This window comes from Copadichromis virginalis, linkage group LG7, assembly GCF_057382275.1.
Source record: "Copadichromis virginalis isolate Kocher_CV1m ecotype Utaka linkage group LG7, C_Virginalis_male_GT1.1, whole genome shotgun sequence".
NCBI classification, from domain to species: domain Eukaryota; kingdom Metazoa; phylum Chordata; class Actinopteri; order Cichliformes; family Cichlidae; genus Copadichromis; species Copadichromis virginalis.
The window spans coordinates 60,629,932-60,653,970 of NC_140624.1; the positions used below are offsets into that span (position 1 = coordinate 60,629,932).

Sequence of the window (24,039 nt, forward strand, 5' to 3'; positions counted from 1 at the left end):
CTTAAGGAGACAAAATTGGTAAATACAGGCAAATATAAATGAGAAATTATTAATACATTTGAGTCTACATGTAGTATATGCTGTAGGTTTTGGAAATATTTCACACTGTATACAAAAGATGGCCTCTCCTGGGAGAGCATGCTGTGGCTTTTTGGATTGTTTCATTGAAACCTCCATCGCCATCTCGTTTTCATTTGTTTGTTTCTTTTTGTTTGTTAACGTATTTGTAAAGGGGGTACACCTGCTAATTTGATCACTGGCTTGCCAGCAATTAATTGACAGCAGTGTTAAGTTACAGTCCATTATTTACTAATTGACTTTAGTTGAGTTCCACTGTTATCAGCAGATACAGTGGGGCAAAAAAGTATTTAGTCAGCCACCGATTGTGCAAGTTCCCCCACTTAAAATGATGACAGAGGTCAGTAATTTGCACCAGAGGTACACTTCAACTGTGAGAGACAGAATGTGAAAAAAAAATCCATGAATCCACATGGTAGGATTTGTAAAGAATTTATTCGTAAATTAGGGTGGAAAATAAGTATTTGGTCACCTCAAACAAGGAAAATCTCTGGCTCTCACAGACCTGTAACGTCTTCTGTAAGAAGCTTTTCTGTCCCCCACTCGTTACCTGTATGAATGGCACCTGTTTGAACTCATCATCTGTATAAAAGACACCTGTCCACAGCCTCAAACAGTCAGACTCCAAACTCCGCCATGGCCAAGACCAAAGAGCTTTCGAAGGACACCAGGAAAAGTATTGTAGACCTGCACCAGACTGGGAAGAGTGAATCTACAATACGCAAGCAGCTTGGTGTGAAAAAATCAACTGTGGGAGCAATCATCAGAAAATGGAAGACATACAAGACCACTGATAATCTCCCTCGATCTGGGGCTCCACGCAAGATCTCATCCCGTGGGGTCAAAATGATCATGAGAACGGTGAGCAAAGATCCCAGAACCACACGGGGGGACCTGGTGAATGACCTGCAGAGAGCTGGGACCAAAGTAACAAAGGTCACCATCAGTAACACACTACAACGGCAGGGAATCAAATCCCGCAGTGCCAGACGTGTTCCGCTGCTGAAGCCAGTGCATGTCCAGGCCCGTCTGAAGTTTGCCAGAGAGCACATGGATGATACAGCAGAGGATTGGGAGAATGTCATGTGGTCAGATGAAACCAAAGTAGAACTTTTTGGTATAAACTCAACTCGTCGTGTTTGGAGGAAGAAGAATACTGAGTTGCATCCCAAGAACACCATACCTACTGTGAAGCATGGGGGTGGAAACATCATGCTATGGGGCTGTTTTTCTGCCAAGGGGACAGGACGACTGATCCGTGTTAAGGACAGAATGAATGGGGCCATGTATCGTGAGATTTTGAGCCAAAACCTCCTTCCATCAGTGAGAACTTTGAAGATGAAACGAGGCTGGGTCTTCCAACATGACAATGATCCAAAACACACCGCCCGGGCAACAAAGGAGTGGCTCCGTAAGAAGCATTTGAAAGTCCTGGAGTGGCCTAGCCAGTCTCCAGACCTCAACCCCATAGAAAATCTGTGGCGGGAGTTGAAAGTCCGTGTTGCTCGGCGACAGCCCCAAAACATCACTGCTCTCGAGAAGATCTGCATGGAGGAATGGGCCAAAATACCAGCTACTGTGTGTGCAAACCTGGTAAAGACCTATAGTAAACGTTTGACCTCTGTTATTGCCAACAAAGGTTATGTTACAAAGTATTGAGTTGTATTTTTGTTATTGACCAAATACTTATTTTCCACCCTGATTTACGAATAAATTCTTTACAAATCCTACCATGTGAATTCATGGATTTTTTTTTCACATTCTGTCTCTCACAGTTGAAGTGTACCTCTGGTGCAAATTACTGACCTCTGTCATCATTTTAGGTGGGGGAACTTGCACAATCGGTGGCTGACTAAATACTTTTTTGCCCCACTGTATATTAACATTAGAGACCAAAACCTAAACATGTTTCTTTCTGCTGATGGGTATTGTTAGATCCCAGTTACCCCTGTACACAAAGTCTGGACCTGCTCTTCTTGTAAAGAGTCTGAGTGGCTGATCCTGTGGGCATTACTTATCTTCCTGTATATTGTGACCGTTTTACAGAAAGACTTCCTGTTCATGCACGTCTGTCATTCAGACTCATTACAGAATAATTATTTTCACTTATTTTGTTCAATTTATAATGCTGCATTTCAAGTTAAATTACCATTAGTGCAATCACATCCGTATATATCTCTGAACTCCATATTTAGGGACAGATATTAACCTTTAAAGCCTGAATTGTGAAATTGTTGCCAGAAAATTTAAAGTTAAATTTAAAGTTTTTGAAAATTAAGCATTTATTCAGGCAATTAAAAACAATCAATTAAATATTAATGTGCTTAAATTCGTTTTAATCTTTTTATCATATTTGCTACATTCCACATTTTTTGCAATGTATTGATTAAAATTTATCGTTTATGTAAGTTTTGACAAAAATTAGGCGTTAAGGGGTTAAATCCCTTATTTAGACAGTCTCAGGTGGATGAGGCCTTGGGGATCTCAGTCTCAGACATTATGTTAACAACAAACTCTATGGGGATTTAACTTGAGCTGCCCTACACCCGTATAACAACTGCAGTTTAACACTTTTGTGTTGACGACAGGTATTTCTAGGCAGCACCTTTTGGCACATTTTAATTAATGCGACTGTAAGTATTTTGCATAACAGCTGACTGAAATGATCACTTGTGAAATCCCTCATTTAACCCATAAAGAAATCCATTTTCTTCCCGTTTTTGAATTCATTATGTATCTGACTCTGTAGCTGTGGGAACTATAGTGTCAGTCGACACAGTAAAGGTGTACAAATTAATCATTATGTGCGAATTATTATCACTTCATGACTTTCATTAATGCCATAAAGCACTGATTGTTGTCAGTGGTTGGGATTTTGTTGTTTGTTTATGCATCTCCATGTGATCTTGATCAGGTCTAATCAGTGTTTTCTTCTTTCCCCCTCAGGAACATTTCAGGGTCAGTGGGTTGGCGGGATGCGTCATGGCTACGGAGTTCGTCAGAGCGTCCCTTACGGTATGGCAGCCGTTATCCGCTCCCCGCTTCGTACCTCCATAAACTCTCTCCGCTCCGGTTCAGAGCACAGCAATGGGACAGCTCTGCTGGACCGGACTGGGGCAGTGGTTCCTGGACCTCCCCCCCTTCCCGGCACGCTGACCACCAGCGTCTCCATGTGCAGCACAGGCAGCAGCGGCAGCAGCCCCGCGGTGTCTCGGGGAGGTTTTGTGCTGACAGCGCACAGCGAGGCTGAGCTGCTGAAGGGGAAAAGGAAGGGCGGGCTTTTTCGAAGATCCATCCTGTCAGGTCTCAAGCTGAGGAAGTCAGAGTCCAGGAGCTCTTTGGCCTCCCAGAGGTCTAAACAGAGCTCATTCAGGAGTGAAGCTGGCATGAGTACCGTGTCCTCTGCTGCATCTGATATCAACTCTACCATCAGGTAATGGCACGTGGACAATAGAGGTGGTAGGTTTGGGCTGCTGCAGGATACCAGATATAAAAGACCCACAAAGACCTTTTTGCACATATAGTTTTCATCCAAATTTGGGGCAATCTGCCAAACCTTTTGTTCTCAAACATAATTTTTCATTAGTTTGAAGCCTGTTTCACGCTGTATACTAGGGCACCAGTTTAGCTCACTGGCTGAGCAGGTATGCATATGCCTTATGACTAAAACGTAGCAGACTGGGTTCAAGTCTAACCTGCAGCCCTTTCCTGTCTACTCCACACTGTTTAACTATCAAATGAAGGCAAAAAGCCCCAAAATAAACCTTAGAAATCCAGCATACTGTGTTGGTTAACTAAAACTGATCCTTCCTTGACAAGTTCCACAGTAATCATACTGATACCCATCATCGTTGTCATGTTTTAGTTATGCAATCTAATATATTTATCCCTGAAAAGTTCAAATTTACTGTAAAAGTCAGACATTTAACACTCTAAGAAATTCTGGCAGGATTTTAACTCAACAGCAATGTTTACTTGAAAAGTATGTCAATCAAACATGAGTCTATCCACCAAAAATCATACAAATAACACCACCTACTGTGGTCTCCTTTCTTGATTCACGCAAGAGGAAGTCTAGCTTTGAAAGATTGTGACTGGAATGACTTTGGAACGTGGTTAGTCCAACGTGGTGAGTCAGATATCAACTCTGTGGCAGGGTAGTGGAATGACGTACTATGAAGTGACCTGTCCTTCATTTGGAGGACAGGGATTCAAGGAAAAAACAAACACCCATTCTTCTTAAGTGCCTTTAAATGGATTGGCATGCATTCCAAAGGAGACTATAGGTCAAAGGTCAGTATGTTGGTCCACTGGACCGGTGCCTGAGGAGAAGTTTAATGCCAGTTTCATTCATTGTGTGAACTTCAGCTTCTTAATCTGGCTTAGATGTTACATGGAAGTGCTTGGCGTCAAACTCCAGGTATGCTGGATTGAGCCGGCTTATTTTGAGTTGAGTCGCCACCTCGTAACCTAATGGCTGGCAGTAGTAGATATTCTTAATATAGTCACCGTGGCACAGAAGTCTGGCTCTGGCTGTTTCATTTCAACATTTTATGATCCTTCCATGATTGATTATTTACTATTTTAATGTAACCTTTCACCCTTTCCAGCCTTGGAGATGCAGACACAGAGCTGACAGTCGCTGAAGACGATGTGGACGCCACAGCAACAGAGACCTACTGCGGGGAGTGGAAGAACGACAAGCGGACCGGATTCGGCGTGAGTCGGCGGTCCGATGGGCTGCAGTACGAAGGGGAGTGGCTCAGCAACAAGCGGCACGGCTATGGCTGCACCACGTTTCCTGATGGCACAAAAGAGGAAGGGAAGTACAAGCAGAACATCCTGGTGAGCGGCAAGAGGAAGAACCTGATCCCCCTCCGAGCCAGTAAGATCAGGGAGAAGGTGGACCGAGCCGTGGAGGGAGCGCAGAAGGCAGCAGATATCGCCCGGCAAAAGGCTGAGATTGCTCTTTCCAGGTAGGGAATTATAGGCGCGATACCTTTTAATGAAGTCATGTTCTAGGTCCTGGTTAATTTAAAATTCAAGTTGTTTGAAGCTGGCACAGTTCATCTGAAAAAAAGTGCTTTTAAAGTCATTTTTTATGTTATACACCAATCAGAATTTAGTGATACTTAAATCAACAGATGATGCCAGGTGTGGGGTTGCTTTAAGGTCACTGCTAATCAAATCTCACCCACACAGCCCTGATCAGGCAATTTCTCTAAGTGTTAATAAAAAAACGATAAATAAATAGTCATTAAGGGAAATTCCCCCCTAACTTCATAATTTGTCGTTTTTTTATGTTATAGAGCAAATCCAAGAGCCTGAGATTGTAATTTGCTTTGCTTTTCTGACCTTCCTCATATTTACAGCTCTGTAGTAATCATCAGCAATAAGGCTAATAGCATATTTCTTGAAGTGTTAGCATATTTACTAAAAATGTTGTTGTGAATTTTTTTCTCATTTAAAGGCAAAAAAAACCTATTATCTGTTATACTATGCTGCATTTCTGTTAGCAGAGGATGCTAACCAAAAATCAGAGAATTTCGTCCCACTCTTCTTCACAATGTTGCTTTAAATTTGTTGCTGTTCGTTTATGCACAGCTCTCCTGAAATCCTGCCAGAGCCTTTAATAAGGTTGAGGTCTGGACATTGACTGGGTCATTACAGCGACTTGATTCTTTTTTCCTTTTCAGTCATTGTGTTGTAGATTTGCTGCTGTGCTTGGATGTTGCGTGATGCAGTTTTGGCCAACATAGATTAACAACAGATTAGAATACTTTGAAGACAGAGGATTTGGTGGCTGCAAGACGAAGTCCAAATCATCAGCCCTCCACCACCGTGCTGACAGCTGGTGTGAGGAGTTTGTTCAGATAAGCTGTGTTGGGTTTTTGCCAAATGTCGTGCTGTGCATTATGGTCAGACGTCTCCACAGAAGTCTTGATGCAACTTTGCAAGCCTGAGCTGTGCTGCCGTGTTCTTTTCAGAGAGAAGAGGCTTTCTTCTGGGAGCTCTTCCAAACAAGCCGTATTTGTTCAGTCTTTTTCTTATTTTCCTGTCACAAATTTCACATGGCCTGTAAGATGTAGCTCTTGGGTTTTTCGTTGTTTATCTGAATGTTGCATGGTCTGAAGTTGTTGTGATGACCATAACTGGAAAGATTTTGTAATTGTGTTAATACACACCTGAACTGAATGCTCGGGACCAGCAAACTGCCAAAATTTCTGCTTTTACAGAGTTGCTCACACTTTCTGATAATCAGTTATTTAAATGAATCTGATTAGCAGCACCTGGCTGCTACTTACTCTCTCTTGAATCCTTTAGAAGCAGTAAACTCGCACCTCACAGGACGTGTAATGTTTAAAACGATTAATATGATACTATTATAAAATGGTTCCCATAGTTTAAACAACTTGTCAATTATATTGCCTCAATGCTTTTATCCTCTTTATTAAGTCAGCTTACTAGGTACATCAATTTAAACATGTTCATAGCAAAACTGTGTTTCCAGGTTCTGGCACGTCTTTAATAAATGAACAAGTTTTACCTGGGGTGAGTCAGAACCCCCAAGGAAGATGGCAGTGCCAGGGCTGCATCTCAAAAGCCCAGGCATCAACATGTTTATATCCACGGGGTGCTGTTATGTGTTAATCCATCTTAAAACAGCTGTTTTTCTGTCTTTCACCTGTCCATCCTCTGCTTAAAAACAATTGCTGATGGCTTTGTTTTACCATGTAATTGAGATCAGTGACATATTAAAAATAATATTCAGGTTAAGGTGAAATTAGGGTTACAGAATGATTGAAATTGGCAAGCCAAACAAGCCCATCTGGAGCTGTTAAGACTCTGATAAAGCTGTTCTGCTGAATGGAGATGAGAGCTGATTCTCATTAAAACTGAGTTCATTCAGCTAAAACAATGAGAGCAGTCTGTCTGATGATGTTAATGGGCTTGCCCTGACCTTCTTTACAGCTGCAAGAAACTTTTGGACAGCAATATAGAACAATTTTTGTTTTTTTATTTGTTTTGTTTTGTTTTTTTACAGCTAAGGACTCAAAACAGAAAGTAATTAGCTGTCCTGGGACCTGAAGCCACAGATACACATTGATACTCTTGTCAAGTGGGGACTCATCAGAAGTAGGCCCATGGCCTAGTTTGTGTCCAGACCTTGTTGTTTCGAGGATCCAGGGTATGGCTACAGTACCTCTGGTGGTGACAAAGCTGCTGCTTTTAAACTCTTTCTGTAGAGCTTAGACAGGAAGGAAATAACAGGTACCAAGGAAAAAACTGGAATACAAATGAAAAAAAAAAAAGCCATTACGAGATGAAACTCTTTGAATTCTTTTAAAAAACATGAAGTTGTTAAATTCCTGATCAGGCAACTCAAACTCAAACATCTCCATGTAGATCTCTTGCCACCTGTAGCATCTATGTTATGAAAAGTCCTGCTGTGATTTTGGAGATTTAGCATCGACTTGGTACCAAAGTGTGACATCCCATGTAAAGAGAGAGAGGTGTTCTGCATCTGTGCATTTACGCACATATATCTAAGTGACATAAATTTTGTCAGCTGGCTAAGTATGTGCTGTCTTTCATGAACTCCACATGCAGAATTTGACACTGCACGGACGGCCTGCACAGCAGAGGCGCCGTTATTTGTGTAACAGATTTCACACCCTTCGTACTGTTTCTGATTTGTTCACACGGTTTTCTTTTTGATTTTTTTTCATGTCATTGAGCCAAACACAGAAAAGCAAACTAGCTCTTGTTCTTGCAGCCAGAAGTTGCCTTCATGCTTTCTGGAGCACATGGTCGAAACGCTTGAACGTATTAGAGAGGAGCGGACCCAAAGATGGCACCTGCTCGCTTAAACACACACATGAGTCCCTATATAAATGTGTCTGATCTTCTGGCCCCACTCACATTAACCTGCCTAACATTGTGATGACTTAAGAAATTTAAGGCTCAGTTTGTAGGTTTTGTGTTTGTTTGTTTATTATAAAATGGAATGCATTAAAGTGCTTTGGAGGACTACTGGTAAAACTTAAAGCTTTGATTTAAAGGCTTAGCCAGATTCTGCTCTATATCTGTGAGATAAGTGTTTAGTGTGTGCAAGTTGACTATTTTGAGTTAAGATATTTTTCCCAACACAAGAACACAGGAGCAGTGAATTGGCTAATAAAAATGTCTGAATCTTCCTGGATTTTAAACCTAGTAATCAGTTATAACATCCTCCAACTTCTGTTTCTAATCTTAAAGGTTTGAATGTGGGTCATAAAATAATTTATATATAATCCATACATTTTTTTGGGCTGTGGATCATTGTCCTCTCTCAGTTTTGGTTGTGCTTCACCCAAATATGAAGATCTGAACTTTGGCTCTGTCTGTGACTTTGTGTTTACATGCTTTGTTGTCATGTTAGTATTGCATAGCTACAGATCACGCCTTTTCTTCTGTACAACAGATACTGAAGAGTGTGATTAGAAACAGCTGGCTGCAGAGTGACAACAGTGTCAGTCAGCGTGTGAAGCAGCTGTCTGAGCTGTTTTTTTTCTGATAAGCAGTTGACCTTGGAGCAGATCAATAATGCAGTAATGTTTTGCACTCTGTTAATGATGTACAGCATATACGTTTAGGAGCAGATCGCCAATTTTCCGCAAGATGTCAAGTTGCTTTCTGAGATGGATGAGCTCGTTAAAATGGAAATATTGAAAACACCAGAGGGTGTCAAAGAAATGATGTGAGGTGGGACGAAGAGAAAAAGGCATAATAAAGTGAGAGAAAAAACCCATTAGAAGTGAGGGCAGATTTCCGCATTATGCCAACAACACTGGCAGAGCGCCTGAAAGAGCAGAGAGGCTGAATTACTCTCTCACAGACTAACCTGCTCTTGCTTATAAGCTTACCTGTGTAGATCGTGAATGAAGCTGCTGAACATGTCTGTGTTTGTAGAGTGCATGCATGAGGAGCTGAATAAGTAAAGATCCAATCCTATTAGTCCTGCTGACGGTCTTCCGCTGAGGGCAGTGTGACCACAGCGAGCTACAGCTGCTCAACTAATTCCTCTCACACTGTTGAGAAGTCACATACATAGAAGAAAGAAAAACAAATTAAAGGTAGCAAACACATCAGCCGCTCGGTTTCTTATATTATGATGACAATATATTTGCATTCGTAGTGACTTGTAGGCTTTTTACAGCACAGGCCAAAACATCATACTGTAGGTTGGCTCACATAGTTTCCATGGTTTCATCTTTCTTGTGAGAACTACTTTATGAATTTAACTGTGCTTAAATGCTCAACTTGACAGAGACCATTTTTTAAAATAAAAAATAAAAAAGTGCATTAGTTTGCTGTAGTAGCTAGTTGAGTTATGGGTGAGTAACTTTTGCTTCCAGTTTACCTGTCGATGCTAAATTAGGCTTCAGATTGTGGACCTTTCTCTGGACACAGACTGATACATCTGGGTCACTCTGTAAAACACTGAAAGTGCTGACTTTTGGTTTTAAAGGCATAAAAATCCCTTCAGTTCACTAAATAGTCATATTAGTTATTGGTGTTCAAATAAACAAAGTTTATTCATCTAATATTCAGTGTTTATCTCAGTCACCGTATTTAAAATATATCTAGAATATATTTATTTAAAACTTTATTTTAAATTTCATAAAATATCTGCCACACAGAATGACGTCAGTGGTGCGACTTTTACTTTGAAATAATGAAGTTTTTCTCGCTTTCAGAGGTCATTACATTCCAATTTTAAGCCTAGTGTCTTCCTTCATTTTTAATAAAATGCCGACTTATTTAACAATTTAACTTAAATTTCATTATTGGTATAATTCATTTCATACTCGCAGGGTTTCCTGGTTTATATCTGTTCTTTCCTCGTCACCATTTAATTCTGTGGTTTGCACCAGTTTCATTTTTACTCTTTCTGAACTCTTTTTAAAAATATATATATATTCTAGGTCGCATATTCTGTTCTTTGTTGCAGTCATACCTCAGTTTTTATATGTTTATCCAAAATACAACCTAAAATCTTATCCTAAGTCTCTAACATAACATGAAATGTAGCTGTGTGGTTGGAAACGGTGCTTTGCAGCTTGATCTTGCAGGTCTAAGACACAAAATATGGAATAAAGACTAATGCCGTAAAAGTTAAGCTAATGAATGCTGAGTTAAATTGTGCTTGAATATTTGGAAGGCAAGAGCTCATGCACAAGTGGGTAGGCCTGAATTATTTTTGAGGAGGGACGGAGTGTCCTTGTTTAAAGTAGGGTGCCACTTTATGCATGCTTAAAGCAGATAAACCCAGATCTTGACACAAACAATATTTAAATGAAATTTTTGCATGATAGCAGTTGGAACAAAACCGAAACTAGGCATCCGTATCAATATAAATAGTTTTGCAATGTGTGCTGGGATTTTGAGTTAAATGCAAACTACGGTATTGCAGGCGTTTGGGCATATCTTTACTTAAAATTAGATTAATGGTAGTGGCCAGTCTGTAGCTTGTGTCATGGTTGTGTTTAAGAAACAAACTGGTAGAGTGTTTTCCTTCTGAGCTGCAACTGTCTTCTTAGACACATCTTCATGTAGCTTTAATCTGTGCTGTGTTGTGTTTATTGAAGCCCAAGTGTGACCACAAAACTAGCAATCTAGGTGGTGCCCGTGGACAACTGCTTTGTTTTTCCAACATTCTGCAGGTTTTTGCTGTCTCTTGCTGTTGAGTTTCATCTATTAAAACTGCTACGTAGGACACCTGTGTGTGAACTTAAATATGTCATGGTCCTGGGCCATGTTGGCCCAGTATTCTTAGTTTCTTGTATTTTTGTATTTCGTTCCTTATTTAGGCCATGTTTCCTGAGTTGTCCTGTTGTGTTGTTCCCTAAGTGTTTTCCCTTCGTGACTCTTACCCCCTGTGTGCCCCTCTGTGTATTTATGAGCCCTCGTCTCTCTTTGTGTTTATTCCATGTTTCCCCTGCCCGTTATGGCTGTGTTCTTCCTGTGCTCTCTCTCTCCCCTCCTGTCTGAACCCCCATGTACTTCCTGTTTTACTTTGTGATTCCCGCACCTGTATTTGTTTGTTTCAACTATCTGAAAAAACTCATGTAAGGTCTTCTGAATGGGTTTCATCAGATAGGGCATCTGGCATAAAAAAATCAAAAATACGGAGCTACCTGCTGTGGTGACCCCCAGCTGAAAGTAGCTTTACTACCGCATTAGCAAAAATAATGTCTGTAGACTGTGGGACGATTGGCGATCCCATTGCCTTTGAAATGGTTGCTTCAAAGGAACCAGGTCTGTGACCTCTTGCAGTCAATTGCTGCCTTCAAAATGACTTTGATGTATCAAGATAGCAATAACAAGTCAAGAAGAAGGAAAACGTCTGCTAACAGTTTGGGATTGAATGGACTGAAGTTGGCAAAAAACTGATAAATTTGTGAAAATCATAAATCGGTTGCTTCTAGACTCTGCTTACAATCAGAGTCCAGTCTGAGCTGTAACAATACAATTTTATTTATATAGCACATTTAAAACCAAAGGTATACCTAAGTGCTTCACAATAATGCAATAAGAACGGCTCCATAATTTAGTGATTTACGCATTGACATGGCTTTTAAAGGGTTCCTTGTTTAAGTTCAGCTGGAGATGATCTCGGGGTTGCATCACCGTGGCAGCCCCTTAGAACCTCATAGATGTTATACGGGGATTCAAAGATTCCTCCACAAAATGGGACGTAGTTTCATCAGGATGACAATGTAACTGCAAAATGGCACTGGCACTTAATATTCAATTTAATTCATTTTAATTTATGTATCTGCCACCAAATCACAACAGGAGTAACCTCTACAGCTACAATAGCAGAGAGAAAACTCCAACAATCAAACCACCCCCTTTGAGCAAGCACTTGGCAACAGTGGGAAGGAAAAACTCCCTTTTAACAGAAAGAAACCGCTGGCAGAACCAAGCTCAGCTATGTGCTATGACCAGATAAGGATTGTGGGGGAAAGTATATATAAATGAATATAGGAGTATAATGAGAGTACAATCAGTTGAATCAAGCAGTCATTCTGAGTCGAAGAACTGTTTGACTGCCTTGAGATCAAAAACAGTTGATGCAAATACTTGTAATTGGACTGCAAAATAAATCCAATGCAATCACTGGGCAACAACCGATTTTTCCTAGTCATAAGGAGGTTGTTGTTCTATTTTTACTCTAGCGTGATTGAGTGTTTCCACTGTTACAAAGCCCACAGTCCACAATAGGAAGGGCAGTGTTGGCACAAACACACCTGAAATCCCAGACTCATCTGGAACCAGTTTTTTACCTTTAGGTTTTACTTTCTGATTACTTTCATTCTTACTCACAGTTTGGTTATGTTTGGCCCAGGAAATTACACAGAGAGGTAAACATGTGTATGAAAGAACCATTTTCTAGTAAACATGTAGAAGCTTATACAAGTAAGGCATTTTAAAATCACTTATTCACACATAACTGGCACATAGGTGCAAAACTGTGGGGGGGTTCTTTGGTTTGCTGATTTGTTGTCAAAGCTGTGGGCAAGATGTGCCAGCTCAAGGGCAGTAAGGGGCAACAATATGACAATAAACCCCTCTGAAAGCATGGATTTGTAAACATATCATCCTGAGTTGGGTCATTAAAAGATCATGATGTCAATTGATTGCGTTGTTAGTGAATGCTCCAACCTAATTCAGGATGTATTAAGCATTTAATGTTGTTTCCACAGAAGCATAAATATATATATATTTATGCTTCTGTGGAAACAAAATGGTAAAGTCCAATTTATTAGTATAGTACGTTTATTTTGGCCTGTTTTTCATCATTTAACATCAGGGTTCTGAGACTGGAGCATGAAGTTGTCGGCATATTGCTGAGGTAACATGCAGATTTTACTAATTTGATGAGTAACAAAGTGGTGATGCTTTAAATATTTGCTCAGAGCAGGTTGCTGATTTAGGATAACGGCACAACTTTACTTGCCCAGAATAACCTAACTGTACATACAGTTTTAGCCTGGCCTAGCTCTCCGCTCTCCTACACACACACACACACACACACACACACAGAAATGTCTAACCCAGATTCGGGCAGCAATGTAGCACAGCACAGAACAGCCTCTCTGTATGTGTGTGTGTGTGCGTCCCAGAACAGAACAGCAGGGTATTTCCTTGTGGAACACCAGGAGAAACCCTGAGAGGTGAAACAGTCACAGGATAATTGCTTCAGTTCTCTTTGAGCAAAATGAAAGCACAATGTGTGAGGATTTGTGGCCCTTTTTCGTCGATTTCTTGCTGTGTGTATGTGCGTCTAAAATTGTCCATAGGCTGAGTTTGAATGTACATCCTACTTGTTCCTAAAGGCAGGGCAGCAAGCAGTGAGGTCAGGGGTCGGGTTTATCTCCTGAAGAGAATCCAACAGCTGGTAGAAATTCAGGGTCAGCTGTCCACGTGCCTGATGTTACAGTAAATCCCAGATTTGTTTATATGTGTGTGTGTGTGTGTGTGTGTGTGTGTGTGTGCGATACCAAGCTCATGTGCCCTGATTACTGCTGTCACATGTGCTGATGTAAATGATTTCTCATCAGGCTACCTGTGATTAGTCAGTACCAGATAAACACACCAGTGACTCACTGTGTCACAGGACTCCAGTCGCTGAAGTTCTGTGACCTCGTTTCATTGGTAAGCCTAAAGTTCAGCACAGAGACACACACACACACACACACACATTGAGTTTCCATCACTTCACAGGGCGTTACACTGACTTACATTCATTTGCCGGTGATTTATTCTAACTTTAATCCAAAACTGTATTTCATACTGTGTACTCCAGTATTTACACTTACTATTGTGAGCATGATTATATGAAGTACTGGGGCTTTGCAGTCACACGACAGCTTAACCGCATGAGTTTAGCCTCTCTCTACCAATTTGGATGTGTGACAATATAGAGTCAAATAAATAAGGCCTAGACACTGCCTGTGACTACTCGGCAAGCACCAGTCACAAGGGAATAATGCGCATTTCCTGGCAAGTCGTTGCTAAAGGCTGATAAGAGCTGCTTTGAAACGGTCACACAGGCCTAGAGACGAGTGACCTCCTGGAAACCACTGGTCTCTGTTTCTGGTTGGCGTGTTTTAAGGCTTTTAAAGCTGTTTTACTCCAGCTCAGCTAGTAGCTAGCAAGCATTTGCAGACAAGTTGACATCTTCTGTGCAAAGTGTGGAAATCCCAATGCCGTAAAAGCATGCCTGGATAGAAAAAACCCACAGTGGAACACTAAAAGTTATGGATTGGCCTCCATACGTGGAAGTTTAGGAACAGAAATATCCCAACTGAGACACAGCGGAAGTGTCCATGCTGAAATTGACAGATTTACCTTATGGGGGCTTGTTTTTGTTGGAGTCCCGGCACTGTTTAGACAGATTTATATCCTCACAACATGAGTAATACAGACACACACACTATTAGCAGTGATGCAAACCGGAAAGCTTTGTGAGATATGAATCATCCTCATCATCATCAACTGGTTCAGAGCGATGACAGAGATGATGGAGGAGCTTAGAGCGTGAGCCCCGGATTAGACTTTCTCTTCCTGTCTCTTTCCTAACCTCATCTCATTGCACTTTGTTGTCTTCCTCCGTATCTCCTGCATCGCTCTGTTTTCATTCTCCTCATGTCCCCTGTCCTATTATTTCGCCTGTCCTTTTGGCCTTGATATCCCTGCTCATTTAGTGTCCTCTGAATGTGTCACGTTTTAAGCATCAATGCGGCTTTCTCAAAGTGTGCCGTCAGTTAAGGAACATTTAGAAGGTGTCTCCGAGATGTAAGTTAGATGTGGGGGTGGGGATTGTATGAATATACAATATTTTATTAAGCCTTATTTCTTTCTTTTAGGGATCTATTTTAGCACTACTGTGCACAGCAGGTGCTCTACACAACCTCTGTGGTGCAGATACTGTATCTGTAGTAGCCATCATACGTTTTGAGAAACTTGCTTTTTTGTTCCCTAGCAACAGCCCCAAACCCAAAGATTTGCTGTCTGGCATTAAGTCAGGCCACCGGTTTGTTTCAGATCATAGACTGTATACAAATGATGAATGTAGACAGGTTTAGACAGGTCCACGTTTACAAAGTGAAGCCGATGCTGAAATGGCTTTAAAATTTGTTCTTTTTTAACACCAGCAGGGGGCGACTCCTCCGGCTGCAACAAGAAGTTTATTTATATAGACGTGTATTAGGAAATATATCTACTTCTCATGCAATATGTGACCTCAGTAAAAACTTTCTTGATTAATTTATTGTCTCAAATGCTAATTTGAAGTCTTACAGTATGATGTTAAATAGGTGATATATGAGGATAAGCTTTCAGGCTGGCCTCTGTTGTGATTGTCACTAACACGTGAGCACAGTTTTCCTTGCTTTCTCAGCAGAGTTATTGTCAGTTTTGTTGTTGCTGTGTTTTATTAACACATTGTTTGTTCATCCATTTTCTTCCACTTATCCAATTCAGGCCTACAGGGTGGAGTGCTGGAACCTATCGCCACTTTCAAAAGCTGAAAGGCAGAGTACACCCTGAACAGATCACCAGTCTATTGTAGGGTTAACACACAGAGGCAGACAGCCATTCACACTCACATTTACACATACTTCAAGTTTATGGAAAGCTGCCCCTAATTATTTTTCATTGTATTTATTTTTTTATGTGGTGTTTGCATGTTGTCCCTGTTCTTGTGCAGACTGCTTCCACCTACAGTCCAAAGACATGCATGGATTGGGTTAACTGACAATTCTGAATGGGCCACAGGTATGAATGGGAGTGTGAATGATTGTCCGACTTGCTCATTTTGGTCATCCTTTTATTTTGATATCTCAAATTTTACTTTGAAATCTGGAACTGCGGTCAGCTACGTTTCCCAACAGCACAACAAAACCTTTGGTATCCTATTTATTTTTATTTTCTTAACTGAGCTTTGAATATGATAAGACTATGATAGTACTAAAATCCAGGTCTGCATAAAAATATAGCAGCAACAGTGCTAGCTTGTTTCCTCCTGTCCACTCCTGCCATGACTAGGATACCACTGGTTATCCTCCTTCCCACAATTAACCCGACAGTGATTTGGTAATGTCGAATATGTAACATCTTTTAACTCAATCTTTCTTTCAGTCTCACACCAATCTTCTTCACTCCCCATCCTCACACTGTACCTGTCCTTTGTCCTCCTTCCCTCCTCCTCATCACCTCCCTCCAGCTCTGCTTCCTTTCCTCTCCTCTTCCTGCCCTCCATCTGTAGCTCTTTTTTTTCGTCTTCTCTTGGACAGGATGCTGTGTTGTATAATCGAGCCCTCTTTGAACAGGCAGCTCCTTTCTCTCCAGGCAGTTGATTCATCCAGAAACAGGTTGTTCCCTGGGAAGACGGGAGCAGGACAGGAAGTTGTGGAGGAAAGGATGACACAGAATTAGACAGAGAGACTTTTTTAAGAGTGGGCTTGTGTGTTCGTGACATTTAAACCACATGAAGATTTTTTTATTTATTAAAAAAGCACTATCCTTGATTATGCTGTGTAAATTAAGGAAACAGTCTTTTCCCTTTCTTTATACCTCACCTCCCTTACAACCAGGAGGCGTGCACTCACATGGTGGTGTTGTGTATGCTGTGAGCCTGACACAGTGGATGCTGGCAGAGAGTCCACAGAGGGGAAAAGAGAAACAGAGAGGCCGAGAAGAAAAAATCAATAGCCATCGACATGCAACACTGCATCAAGACTGTTACTGCCCAGAGAGGGAAAAGGGATGGATGGAGACGCTTTTGTAGACGAGTGGAGAGCCCTTGGATAGACAGAGGAAGATAGGTGAATGGAAATATAGAGATGATGGGGAGAGGAGGGTTGTAATTGAGAGAAAAGATCTATTTGATATTACCAGAGAGAAAGAAAAGAGGGTGGGACAAGAGGTACATGAAAAGGGGTTTGTTATAAAGAAGGCAGGGGCAATTAGAGAGAGGCAAAAAGAAAAATGAGGAATAACAGAAAGAGTGAGAGAGTGGTTTTAAAAAGGAGACTGAAAAAGAGGCTGTTAGTGAGATGAAGGGGATGTGAAAAGCCTGACAGCCTGAGAGGCAGTGAGATGAATTATTTTGTGATAGTAAACACATTTTCAAGCAGAAGATTACAGCGCCTGTAAACAGATGAATGCATGCTATCTCATCATATTGTGGCTCTGTAGTAATTGTCCCTCCGCAGCTTCTGTTTGAGGTATCATGTAATATGCTGATGCCTGCGCGTGTTTGTCACCTTCTGGCTCAGGTGTCTTTTATGAAAGAGATTCCATATAAACACAAAATGAATAATGCCGGTTCTGTTAATAAGAATACCCCAGAATAAATGCTTTATATGGGCACAGCAGTGATGTGATTGATGTAGGTGTGTTAGTCAAGCTTCCATAATGACAGGAAAAATGTTATTATACAACCAAAGCATTATGACCTTTTCTCCAGTTGTGTTTTTTTTTGGCATTCATAAATTTTCTCCTACTTAGACGTAATTTCTGCACAGAGTAAAAATGACAAAAATCACCTGCTTGGCTCTGAGACGCTCTATTATGCTCATTTACACCTCAGTTTATTTATTTATTTATTCAATTCTTGGACTTTACTAGAGGTGCTGTGCATGATTCACATCTCAAAAAGTAATCATTGATTGTCTTATACTGCAGCACTTCAGTTCATTCACTCTCTAAAATTAATCGTTTAGCTTCTCTTCTTTAAAGCACAGCCTTTAAGCCTGCTTTCTTCTGATTGGCAGCCCCTGCAAAGCAAAATGTTTTAATAGCAGGTGGGTGGAGCTTCTGTGGTTATAGCTGATGCCAACAGTAGGAAAATAAACTGCCTGGAACTGAATATTTGGCTCAGAGAGATACTTAAGATAAGATAAGATAAAACTTTATTAATCCCTCAGGTGGGTTCCTCTGGGAAATTGTACATACACTGACCTCACTTTCTAAACTTTATCCATGTTTAATATGTGTCACGGTTTGCGGGGGCAAGCCGTGTGGAATATATATAGGACCAAAAGGCGGCAGCTCTGGTGCAGGTGAGTGTTTATTAACAACAAAAATGCAAACAACAAAGGCGCTAGGAACATGAAACTGAAACCTAAACTGGGTAAACTAACAACACAAACCAGAACCGAAGATGCAGGGAGATCCGGAGAACTATACACAGAGAGACGCAGGGAGACCGAGGGGAAACAACACAGACGAACCAGCAACTACTATGACAGAAGACACAACTTAAATACACTCAGAGAACACAGGGGGATTACATACAGGTGGGGACACAGCTGGGAGTAATTAACATGACGAGACTAGGGAGGCAAACTGAAAACACTCACATAAGACACAGACCTTCACAATAAAACAGGAACTTACACATGAAAGGACACAAACTAAGAAACGCGGACTAGATACAGGAACACACGGGCAGAACAGAGTAAACACTAACCAGAGGAAGAACAGAACCAAAATCGCGAAGAGAAAACACAAAACGCTGGGTCAAAAGGACCCAGGATCATGACAATATGAACATTTGTTGCCTTGGAAACCCAGATAACCCACCTTCTCTGGGGGAAAATACCCATACAGCCAAGGTATGCAGAATAGCATTTCTTTTAATGCAAGATATGTCAAAGTAGCAGAAGCACTGTAACTACAGAGGGCAAGGCCTTACTGAATGGTTTGTTGAATATGAAAAACATATCAGTCTTATGTTGTGACTTTCTTGGTTATCAGATTTCAAACCACTCAAATAGTTATAGTAGGTTTTGGACATGCGTGTCAGACAGCGCTTTCTGCCATTTAAAGCACTAAATGAAGTTCTTTTTTTTTTAAAGAGTGGTGTAAATCCCTCCATTGGATTTCCAGGAAGGTACAGAATCAGTAAAAATGTGCCGTGATGCTGTGATGCCCAATATGACTGCTGTTGGCTTTTTCTGCTAGTTTGAGAAACAGTCAGCCAAAAAGGTTGCTCACAGTGTCTTCGCTTTTTATATAATGAGCTAGATACTTAGCAATGTTTATTTAAAAAAAATCTATTAAAGGGAGTCCCTGTTTAGAATAACTGTGACAATAAACAGATTTTAACCTTCCTTTTAACTATGCAAGTGTTCAAGCTACTACAGTGCGACATCACCCTTTGGGCTACAAACACCGGGATCTAATTAATGGAGCAAAGTTGGTGTGTTCTGTAGGTGCTGTGTGAATAAGCCGGGGCTCAGCCACAAATACCCCTGTATCAGTGAAAAACTGAAACACTGTGGAGCATTGTTGGCACTTTTATTGTTCGAAAGGTCAGTTTCTAATGACTTTTTTAAAATTACAGTATTTTTGGACAGTGGTTTTTCTTTTATTCTATTCTTTTCCTTATCTCCCTCTAATGTACTGCACTGTTTTATATTCCCTATTTTTAGACATGTATAGCTAAAAACTCCTACTTAACACTGTTCTACAAACTTTTTATAAAAATAAAAGAATTATAGCCTCAACTGTGTCTATTTGTACGCACAGTTGAAGCCATAAGTGCAAAAGCCCCACCCACTCTCTGGTCAAACCTTCTTCTTGCAATGGTCTGCCAATCATAATATGGTTGCTTGAAGGAAGGGGAAAGGAGACACAATTGATTATTCCAGCTAGTGGATGAGCTGAGGAGGATTATTTTTGTGGCTCGATTTCCTCAGTGTGTGGTTTTTTTTGGGTTTTTTTGTCCTGTCTCTCTCCCCTAACCCCCAACCGGTTGTGGCAGATGGCCATTCCTCCCTGAGCCTGGTTCTGTTTGAGCTTTCTTCCTGTTGAAAGGGAGTTTTTCCTTCCCGCTGTCACCAAGTGCTTGTTCAAAGGAGGTGGTTTGATTGTTGGGGTTTCACTGTATTGTTGTAGAGTCTTTACTGTCCAAAATAAAGTACCTTGAGGTGACTGCTGTTGTGATTTGGTGCTATATAAAAATAGAACTGAATTAAATTGAAATTTTGAGCTGTAGTTCATGCAAATGTGCTCTAGTATAGTCCAAGCATGAAAACGTGAAACTGGAAATGAGCAGAATAGGTCCCCCTTAAAGATTAAAGATTAAAGTTGGCCTTTTGTGCTGTATTCATTTATGTTAAACTGGTATGTTTTAAAATAGATTTTAAGATTTTATTGACTGACTTTAAAGGGTTTTCATGAACCATATACACCAGAATGTAGTGAAGGGAACAATGGTTACAGTCAGGGCTGAGTGGGCTGAGTCAGTTACTATATTTAAGTTTCATATTTCAATATATTTTTAGGGGAAAAACATTCCTGATTTTTTTTAAATACATTTCCCAAACCGTTTCTCTCTCTTTTACTTTTACTATGGTTTAGCTGTCCTCATATGCGTTTTTTTCAAATGTTTGCTTCATTTAGTTGCTGCTGTCAAAATGCTCAGCAACAGAAAATTTGCTCAGAAAATTTGTAATATGCTATATAAATTAAAGTTATTATTTTTACTATTCTGTGTTTCAGGACGGCTCACGCACAGGGTAAAGCTGAGGCGGCGGTAGCAGCAGCTCAGAAGGCCCAGGAAGAGAGTCGCATCGCGAGGGTCACTGCCAAGCAGTTCTCCCCTTCTTTCCAGCACCCAGGAAATGGTGGGCAACCATACATGCACTGATTAAAAATTTTATATATAGCACATGTTCATATCCGTCTCTATAGAGATCCAGAAACCAAGCCAAGCAGGCAGCAATACGTAAGCATACACCCCGAACACACAAAACACATCAAGAGCTGTGTGTGTGGTAAAGGTCAATGCCAACCACCCTCCAGCTTTGCGGTTCTGCAACTGTCACTCATACCTGTAGAACGCTGCAGGTAGCCTACACAGTCCAACATGCAGCGTGACACACACGCACACAGTGACTTCATGCCGTGCGCTGTACACACACACGGAGCTGAGATGACAGTGATTGTTCTTTTGCCGTCAATTCTGCTCGTCTGCTTCTTCGCACAGCTAAAAAAAAACCTCACACGCACAGAGTTGTGAGAGCATCTTTGTCAACAAGCATCAGCGCTGACATTTTGCAGGATGTTTGTTTTGATAACCTGTTTTGATAATCATCATCTACCTTACTGTTGCCGCCTCTTCTGCTTTCTGACAAAAAATAAAGGACTGTATAGTAAGATGTAAAGGTGGAATGGATGAGAAGATCGATTATGGAAGGATCTTTACACTTCTTCTCCTCCCAGTTTAATTTTTGTAAATGTTTTTTTAAACAGGCTTATAAAAAATCAATGAGATGGCTTGTGTTTTTATACTTGACATATTTTTTTTTTATTTGGAAGGCATTGCCAGGCAACTTTGGCGCTATGTAGCTGATTTGTTAATGTTAATCAAGTGGACTTTGAGTGGAGGGAAACTGCTGCAGTGCACAAGTCCTTCAGCAGACACAGAACTCCCTACTGTGCTTTGTTCACTGTTTACGTAACAGTTTCAGAAAAACATGGAGAGTAGCTAGAATATTCACAATTTACCGTGTGATATTTTTTTAAGTTTATTTATTTATTTATTTTTGTAAAAGTCTCAAAAACTCACAAAAACTGTATGTATCAAATGTGATACACTAGCCATAAACCCGGCATGCTTGTGCGTGGCTTGTCCGTAGTTGCTGTGCCCATGTTGTAGCTATTTACTGTCAGAAGGGGGCAGTGTCCTGGTTGGCCTGTCACTTAGGGGCTGCTATGGAGAAAAGTCATAATTTACAAAAAATACTTATCAAATACTGCAACCATTGTTTGCAATTTACACAAATGCTTTTTGAAAAATGTTTTGTACAGTCTTTACTGCTCGCAGAGATCTTGACATCAACTCTTTTCTGTTCAAGCCAGCTTTTTAATCAGTCAGCATTTGACCTATATAGTCATCAAAAAGGAACCTGACAAACCAGTGGGTGACATCTACCTACAACCATCTCTTATACTGTGTGATTGGGCTACACACTGCAAGCTTTTTGGTGTTTTTGTGTTGTTAAATTCCCACAATCCCAAAGATCTGCACAAACAGAGACTTACTTAATAATGCTTTTTTACTACAAGCCAAAGTTTCACATTTTACACAAACATTTATTCATTTATTCTGGGCTTTTGAGCACTTATCCTCTGTCACATATACACTGAAACTCTAATGAATACACTGAATCGGGGGAATTTGGGGTTCAGTATTTTGCCCAACAATACTTCAACATGCTGACTGGAGCAGCTGGAGGTTGCTGTACCATAAATGCTACAGTCGTCTGATGACTTCCCTTCTCTTCTTCTTCTGTCTCCTCTCCTATGTGCTCTGTGCTCTGTCTACCCCACATTGCACATGCACAAATTAATTAAATCAAATGAATTATTTTTGCTTTGATCATTATGTTTTCCTCTTTGGCTTCTTGGTGATGTGGGAGAAATGAGAGTTCTGTTGGCCCAGTGGCTTTAATCCTGTAAGCAGATGGAGTAGGGAAAACACTGCAAACATAATGTCTAAAGAAAATTGTATTGTTTTCTTGACAGTGTTAAATTCAGCCCCCACTCTAACCCAGTCATTTTTACACATGTAACGAGATTTTATGCAGTGTTGTGCAACTTGTGGGATTATTTTCTGTGGGTGTTGTCACACTTACTCACCAGCCTAAAACAGTTGCATGTGATAATTGGAATTGCAATGATATATTTTATGTAATTGTAAGATTTAACCCCATCATGTTTTTACAACAGGCCCTTACTTTTTATTTATATAAGTTTTATGTTATTTTTTTCTACAGTGATACTGGTGTATCATTTAGAAACCCAGATTGGGTAATTCCAACAAGTAAAACTCCTTCATCTCCTCCTTCTCATCCTGAATGCCTTTCTGATGTCTTCTGCAGGTATGGAAGTGCAGCGTCCCAAACGTCAAGTGTCCAGTGAAGTGGAGGGCGAGGGTTTGTCGAGTAGCGCTGGTACGGCCGACAGTCCTGACCTGTATGTGAAGAGCGCAGCCTCTGACGACCCCTCTAACGACGCTGCAACCCCTGATCTCAGCCCGCCTTCGTCTTCGCCACCCCACACTCCGCCGCCACCTGCCCGGCCGTCGCAACGCACCAAGAGTGCCCGTTTCCACCGGCAGAGCGCAGTGGACCATGGGGACAGGGGAAGGGAGGGGGGAGAAAGAGGTGAGAAAGGTATGGGGGTGGTGCAGACAGAAATTCAGGTGTTGATGGAGGGAGGCAGTGTGGGAGGCGAAGGTGTTGGAGGTGGAGGAGGGAAGGGGGAGTATCCACGGGCCAACAGCTGGAGTGAAGACAAAAGACGGGGAATGTTGTCAAAAGGAGGTGGGGTCAGTGGGAGAGGCACTAGCCGGACCAACGGACACAAACACAGCTCCTCTAATCACAAGTCGCGGGAGCACAGCTCTTCCAATCACAGACAGGCCAGGTGGACAGAGTCATCCTCATCTGCCTCTTGGACGTCCAGCCACAGGGGCGTGCACGGCAGGGGAGGCCGGCTGCTGGAGCAGGACGAGGAGAAAATTAGCAACTACGAGATGGAGATGAAGCCTTTACAGCCCAGAGACTCAACCACCCACAAGCCCCATGGGCACGGGGAGGAGAGGCACGGTCACGGAGAGGGGCGTTCACACGCCGTACAGCGACAGAGGCATAAGAACCGAGATGGGAGGGAGGGAAGGGAAGGGAAAGAGGGGAGGGAAGGGGGAAAGGACTCAGCGCACAAGCTGGACAGACAGGGGGAGAAGCTGGACTCACGGCCTCTGCGCCGGGACCTCACCCTCTCCCCCCCTCTTAAATCCTCCCCCATCACACCGATGCAGCAGGACCACAGCCTCACACAGAGCAAAGGCAATTCGGTAAGACCGTCTTATTCTCTTACACGCCGACACTTTAC

The 24,039-nt window shown here is 41.4% G+C and overlaps 1 protein-coding gene across 1 annotated transcript in view; it reads left to right on the plus strand.

The window, feature by feature from the left end:
* Positions 1-24,039, plus strand: part of jph3b (junctophilin 3b) — a 59,428-nt gene that overhangs the window by 19,741 nt on the left and 15,648 nt on the right. The window contains exons 2-5 of the mRNA XM_085464569.1: positions 3,025-3,511; positions 4,689-5,054; positions 20,641-20,765; positions 23,025-24,001. Of these exons, the coding sequence (XP_085320695.1) occupies positions 3,025-3,511; positions 4,689-5,054; positions 20,641-20,765; positions 23,025-24,001 (1,955 nt within the window). The remainder of the gene's footprint in view (positions 1-3,024; positions 3,512-4,688; positions 5,055-20,640; positions 20,766-23,024; positions 24,002-24,039) is intronic.